The sequence below is a fragment of the Berghia stephanieae genome, chromosome 3, assembly GCF_034508935.2.
Source record: "Berghia stephanieae isolate SIO BIC M18660-M18661 chromosome 3, UCSD_Bste_1.3, whole genome shotgun sequence".
In the NCBI taxonomy this organism is placed as follows: domain Eukaryota; kingdom Metazoa; phylum Mollusca; class Gastropoda; order Nudibranchia; family Aeolidiidae; genus Berghia; species Berghia stephanieae.
This window is the reverse complement of record NC_088362.1, coordinates 12,907,087-12,914,586: the sequence shown is the minus strand read 5'-3', so window position 1 is coordinate 12,914,586 and position 7,500 is coordinate 12,907,087. Positions and strand designations below refer to the sequence as shown.

At 34.8% G+C, this 7,500-nt stretch overlaps 1 protein-coding gene across 5 annotated transcripts in view; it reads left to right on the top strand.

Moving 5' to 3' along the window:
• Positions 1-7,500, top strand: part of LOC144967160 (uncharacterized) — a 127,734-nt gene that overhangs the window by 15,680 nt on the left and 104,554 nt on the right. For 2 of the 5 annotated variants that reach the window (XR_013644332.1, XM_078904057.1), the window contains exon 1: positions 5,952-6,808. The exons of the other annotated variants lie outside the window; for them this stretch is intronic. Coding sequence is in view for 1 of the 2 variants with exons in the window: in XM_078904057.1 (XP_078760183.1) it covers positions 6,660-6,808 (149 nt within the window). In the remaining variant the exon portion in view is untranslated. Of the gene's footprint in view, positions 1-5,951; positions 6,809-7,500 lie in introns of those variants that run through there. 5 annotated transcript variants of the gene reach the window in all.

Genomic DNA, 7,500 nt, shown 5'->3' with positions numbered 1-7,500 from the left:
TGGCAAAATGAGGACCATTTTGATCGATGGATATTTGAAGAACAAGGATTCTGGCCAGAATTTTCAAGACGTGTTTTTCTAGAGTAAGGCAGGATGGATCACTAGTTGACCTTTTCACTCCAAGTGTAACATGTTTCTGGCGCTCATCCAATTCAATATCCGTTACTGACTATATTCAGGTATTCATTCATACCTGAGTCAATTGAGGTGATGTGAATAAGGCTAAGTTTTGTTGATAAGTCGGCTTGTGACATATGAGTGTTATAGGCCTATTTAAAATGTGCGACATGACGCATCGATCTAGTATTCTGTTGAGATCTGCCAGATGAGAAGAAAGTTATTAATGTTTCCGTCTTTTATTTTATTTATTTATTCATTTATCTATTTATCCATTATTTATTAATGTATTAATATATTTATTTGCTTTTGATCGAGGTGCGCATATTTACAGGTCTGATAACCTAATTCAATGATGGGCTTGATTTACCACCCTTGTAATGGACACAATTTTACGTTGGTTTGAATTTTCATTACAACAATGAGCACATAACTTGGGTTATCGAATCTTCTGTAAATAAACACATTTTGCTTTTCATGAGATTTTTTTGGGACTGTTTTGTTTTCTTTCTTTTTTTTTTTTTTTTTGTTTTATTTTTTTCAAATATCAAACTATAATTATTCCTCTATTAACCCTCTCATTACCAGCCATTTTCAGGATTTTCCCTAAAACTTCACACTCCAGTAACACAAAAACATATCTTTGGTCACTCAAACAAAATGGCAGTAAGTTCTTGCGATACATCATTTCTTTAGCAAAACATGCTCTACGACATACTGTTCAACTTCTTTAAATTTTCTGATGTGGAAAAGAAATTTGAATGAGAAAAATGTTGGTTGCATCGTAACGAATGTGACGATTATCCTACAGTTGGTAAGGAGAGGGTTTAAAGCATTTTATTTGACACACGGTTCATATCTTAGACTTAGAAGTTTTTGTATCCCCTCGGACTTATTGAAACGGTCGGTCACATAACATTTGCATTCTCAAATTGAAACCTGTGATTAAATAAACTTACTGCGGTCCCAGGGAAATCTAATCAATTAAAAGTCTTTCCAATCTCAGGAATGAATGGAAAAAGGATTACTGCGCTTGTACTTCGAGAGAGTAAAATCAGGGGGGGGGGGGGGGGGGTGAGTTGGCAACGTAGAGAATGAAAACAAGGAAAGTAGAGAAGAAAGCACGAGAAGAAGAAGAAGGAAAAAAAGAAAAGAATGAAGAGGAGAAAAATGTAAGAGAGAAAAAAGTAGGCAGAATTTAATTTCCTCATGATTCTGATCATCTTGACTTTAGACCGACGTGTACTTATTTGCAGGCCTGATAGCTCATATTATTCTGGGCTCATTGTTGTAATGGAAATACGCTATCTCTGTCTCTCTCTGTCTCTCTCTCTCTCTCTCTCTCTGTCTCTCTCTCTCTCTATCCTTTTCTCTATCATTTTCTTTCTCTCTCTATCTATCTATCTATCTATCTATCTCTCTCTTTCTCTCTCTCTCTGCTCTCTCTCTCTCTATCTCTCTCTCTCTCTCTCAGACCAACGTAAAGTGTTTAATAAAGCCAATAATCGTTTTCGGTCATCAGATCTGCTAATATGTGCACGTTGTTTTGAGCCCAATTTTATTACCCTAATTCATTTCGACATAATACCTGATTGCCATGGTGGGTCACAATTTTGTCTTATTATTTAGTTGTCCTTCAGAGCCATAATGTCCATGAGTCAGAGTTCATCCCGGTTTATATAGCGTGAAACGGACAATAGCAATTTTTGCCTTTATCGTTTAGAAAGGACGCTAGTCTATCACAGAGCAGCTTTTCGCCAGATCTATCAAAGACAACTAGCTACACAATCACCGAAAGCCGAAAAGTAGAAAACGGTAGGGGCTGCCTGAAGCCGGTGATCGTGAAAATACTGACGAAAGAGTGAAAATGGAGAGGCTCCATATGGGAACAAAACACACAATGGACGTTTCGGGTACAAACCCTTCGTCAGCACAACAATACAAAAATTAACGTGGAAAACAAATAAAATAAAATGTAAAAATAACTTGTATCGTCTGTACTCAATGGTGGTGGCTGTATGAATGAAACGTTAGCGTGGCGTGGGTAGTGGGTAGGGTGCCCCAATCACTGATGAATGGACATAGCGGTCAGAAAAGAAAATCTCGTCCGCAATCGGGATCGATTTCGGTCCATTTGCTTGTGAAGCGAGTGCTCTACCAACTGAGCTATCGGGGCCCCAATATTTTGCCTTGTAGAAATAAAAAACAAAACAATCTATTTTAAACTACACGAGGAGATGACTTCCAATAACTGAGAGTTGCCAAGTTTACTTTATTTTTATATTACTCAGTTCAACCTAGTTCTGTTTGTTGTTGTTTTTTTTTTAGTTTATCTCTTTCCTTTAGTTTAAAGATAACTAGAAACGCACTCTTCCTCTCCCTCCCTCTCTCTCTCTCTCTCTCTCTCTCTCTCTCTCTCTCTCTCTCTCTCTTTATTTCTTTCTTTCTTTAACCCTCTCCTTACCACGCATAGGAAAGTCGTCGCATTTGTTGCGATACAACCAACATTTTTCTTATTCAATTTTCTTTTGTACTAGAAACATCATGCAAATTTAAAAAATTGAAAAGTGTATATGGAGCATGTTTTGCTAAAGAAATATGTATCGCAAGGACTTCACTGCTAGATAGATATTTGTTTGAGTAATAAAAAATATATTTTTGTGTTAGTTGGGTGTGAAGTTTTTGGGAAAATCCTGAAAATGGCTGGTAAGGAGAGAGTAAACAGGGGAGAGATGTGGTCAATATAAACGCCATCGCCGTCTGGAATCCGTGTATAACACCTCCCTATCCCTCCCCCTCCCCATCACCCTATCTTATGCTTGATTTATACAGTTTTGATCTTGGTTTACATTCCATCTCATTACTTCATCTTCTTGTAGTTCTATTTCTCCCCCCCCCCTCTCTCTCTCTCTCTCTCTCTCTCTCTCTCTCTCTCTCTCTTTCTTTCTCTCCGCCCCCCCCCCACGCTCTCTCTTTCTCTCTCGCCGTCCCTCTCTCTTTTTCTCTCTCTCTCTGCCTCTCTCTCTGTCTCTCTCTCTCGCTCCTTCCCTTGCACACACACACACACATACACACACACACACACACACACATACACATTTTACCTATAATGTTTTAACAACAATGCAAATGTAATTATATAACATAATATATCCTTTTCTTGTTTATCTGAAGAAGGCCAAAGACCGAAACGTCTTTTACTATGTGTTATGTCTTTTATAAGAGTCATTTTACTCCCTGTATTTACTTTCAATTACTGCTGAGTGACACCCAATAATCAAGTGACACCTTGGACTTGATAGGGAAAAAAGCAAAACGTTTAAAGACACTAAGATCATTGTTCTTTTAGTCAAAGACGTCTTGTATTTATCTCCCTCTTTAACTCGGGAAATAAATTTGCAAAAATAGCGTTTTTAATTTTTTTTCGAGAGATTTAATGAAGGGTATCTAGTATTAAAAGCCAACTCCTCGCATTTTGCTGGACCCTGAAAAAAACACGAATTTCAAAGTTGTGCAAAAAAAAAAAAAAATGTTCTTCAAAAATATCGATCTCTCGATATAAACCTCATACTGCCACAAACTATCATAGCTGGGACTTCCTCTGTAGAGCCCCACGTTTGAGAGTTTTGCCGAGATGAGAATTATTTTAATCAATCGATATTTGAAATACTAATTTTCTAGCCAAAATTTCAAATACGAGATTTTCTAGAGGGTGGGGGTGGGGGTAGAGGGGGGGGGGAGTGGTGGAGGTGGGTCAGAGTACGGCCTTGTGATCTCTAGATTGCGATAACCTAACTCTCTGGCATCCAGAAAATGAAAGATTCTGTTGAGTGCCTTGGCAACGTACGAGTATATATATATATATATATATATATATATATATATATATATATATATATATATATATGTATATATACAATGTCTACTCGACTTGTAAACATTTATTTCCTGTCTCCTCAGGAAGGGTATTTTTTTGTCGATTTTCTATACGTTCGCAGCTTCGAGAATCGCGGCTCTATATTCTAAATAAAACTTTCTCCAATCGGATTTTTTCCAATATTGAGGAACGTGTTTACGTAAGCTATGTCTGTATAAACCTGCAAATAGCAGAAAGAATAACACATTATGTTTTTTTTTAAGAAGATGCCTTCGCAGAGCTGTCTACTTGTTATGTCAAAAATTCGTAGTTTCTAAGGCAAAAAAATGAAAAAAGATACAATAAATAGATTAATATATAACGTGTTGCCATGCTATTGGTTCTTGGTTGTATATTTTTAAATTTTTGTGCATTTGCATAAATATATGTATACATTGTCGCCATAGATTCTCAACTTTGTGTTTATACATTTTTATATATGCGGCGTCTGTAAACGAATTTCCATTTTTTTTTTTTGATGAATAAAGTAGTCTATATTATTATTTTATTATTATTATTATTATTATTATTATTATTATTATTATTATTATTATTATTATTATTTTATTATTATTATTATTATTATTATATATTATTATTATTATTATTATTATTATTATTATTATTATTATTATTATTATTATTATTATTATTATTATTATTATATCATTATTATTATTAAATCAATTATGTGCCCTCAGTATAATCAAAATATGCTTCAAAGTCCTAAATAGAGTTTCTAAATAACCAAATTCTCCTTTTTAACAAGATTTATGGAATCAAAAACGCCTTTGCAGTTCTCTAGCTGGAATCAAAAATTCATAATTTTACGAATTTTTTTGTAAGTAAAGATCTGCCTTACTTTATGCCAAGATTTCGTACCACTATTTCACTCGTTAAAATGAACAAAATTATTTTGTTCTTAAAAATATCTGTTAGCTTTTATGACCATTTGTAAATTTTTGTTCAGATATATATAGCTTCATGCTAAATGCTGTTCAAAACGTTGTATTCTTCCATTAAAGAGGTCATATATGGCAAATAGTCTCAAATTGGTATTATGCCTAAAATTACCTTTAACAATTGACCTAGTGTAATAAAATTAGACGTATTGCATTGTTGAAATTGCGCTGATTGAATAGACTCCCACAACGCTGAGTTGATAGAAACAATAATTTTAAAAGAGTGTGATTAGAGCCCCTGGCATTCAATCTTAGCGGATATTATTATTTTTAAAAAGCATGTTGTCTACAAACAGACATTTTTCATCTCTTTAGGTTTACGACACAAATCCACCACACATTTGACTATCTACAACATGGAACGAGCGATACCGATATTAACTTGGAATCGAGCGATACCGATATTAACTTGGATTCGAGCGATACCGATATTAACTTGGAATCGAGCAATACCGATATTAACTTGGAATCGAGTGATACGAAATTAACTTGGAATCGAGCGATACGAAATTAACTTGGAATCGAGCGATACCGAAATTAACTTGGAATCGAGCGATACCGATAGTAACTTGGGATCGAGGGAAACTGATAATTTTTTGATAATATTTATTTTGTTTCTGTTCATTCAAGTCAATCCTCTGATAAAATTTCACAAAGACGTGATATCATGATAAACGTAGATTCATCAATATATTTAAAACTTTCACAGATCATCAATGTATTTAAATCTTTCACAGAGACGTGAAATACATCGATTCATCAATGTATTTAAAATTTTCACAGAGACGTGATATAGAGACGTGAAAAACATCGATTCATCAATGTATTTAAAACTTTCACGGAGACGTGAAATACATCTATTCATCAATTTATTTAGATAATCTTTTACATCTTAGATAATCTTTTACAGAGACGTGATATACAACGATTCATTAATGTATTTAAATCTTTCACAGAGCCATGATATACATCGATTCATCACTGTATTTAAAACTTTCACAGAGACGTGATATAGAGACGTGATATACAATGAGTCATCAATGTATTTAAAACTTTCACAGAGACGTGATATAGAGACGTGATATACAACGAGTCATCAATGTATTTAAAACTTTCACAGAGACGTGATATAGAGACGTGATATACATCGATTCATTAATGTATTTAAAACTTTCACAGAGACGTGATATAGAGACGTGATACATCGATTCATCAATGTATTTAAAACTTTCACGGAGACGTGATATACATCGATTCATCAATGTATTTAAAACTTTCACAGAGCCATGATATACATCGATTCATCAATGTATTTAAAACTTTCACAGAGCCATGATATAGAGACGTGATAGATAGATTCATCAATGTACTTAAATCTTTCACAGAGACGTGATATACAACGATTCATCAATGTATTTAAAACTTTCACAGAGACGTGATATAGAGACGTGATACATCGATTCATCGATGTACTTAAATCTTTCACAGAGACGTGATATACATCGATTCATCAATGTATTGAGATCTTCCACAGAGCCATGATATACAATGATTCATCAATGTATTTAAAACTTCCACAGAGACGTGATATACATCGATTCATCAATGTATTTAAAACTTTCACAGAGACATGACATAGAGACGTGATATACATCTATTCATCAATGTATTTAAATCTTTCACGGAGACGTGATATACATCGCGTCTATTGCCCTGACCTTAGTCAATGTCACCACCAATTCTGGCATCTCTTCTCCGACATTCCAAAATGCCAAATAAGCAAGACCAACCTGTCAGACATATGGCTATACAGGTATTTAATAATTGGAGGAACGGCCCTGCACTTCACAACTAATATATCCTATCCCTGGATAGATCAACAACACTACTGTGCGGCTATGTGGTCTAGTGGTATGACACTCGCTTGAGGATAGGAAGGTCCTGGGTTCGAGCCTCGCTCGTCGCATAGTTGAGTCCTTGGAAAAGGCTCTTTACTCACATTCTCTCGCCATACTCAGTTGTAAAATGGGTACCTGGTCGTTAACAGCGTTGTCTCTGTCCGAAAATAATTGTGATATCGCCTAACTGGCGTAATGTTCCGTTCTACATGTTAAGTGTTGCTGATGGTCAGGGACCCCTTGTAAAGCGTTTTGAGCACGTTTAGTGGATATTGCTCTATATAAATGCTCTATTTTCTAGTTTTAAAAGACGTGGCGCAGACAGACTTGCCTTTTGTAAAATCTAAAAATTCGTTGTTTTTGGGAGATAAGAATTGTAGTCGTTAAAGTAACTTTTTAAAAATCAACAGTTTACCCTCACAATGGTAAAATAACACTTCAAAATCAGAACTCAGTTTTATCTATGTCATAATTCTTATTAAAGTTAGGCGTTTAAAATAGAAGGTGAATTGGTAAGGAACACTGCCCGAATTGGAACACCCGACGCTATATTATATGTATACAAGAATATCAACATTGAACCCAAATGGAATAATATAATTCTACG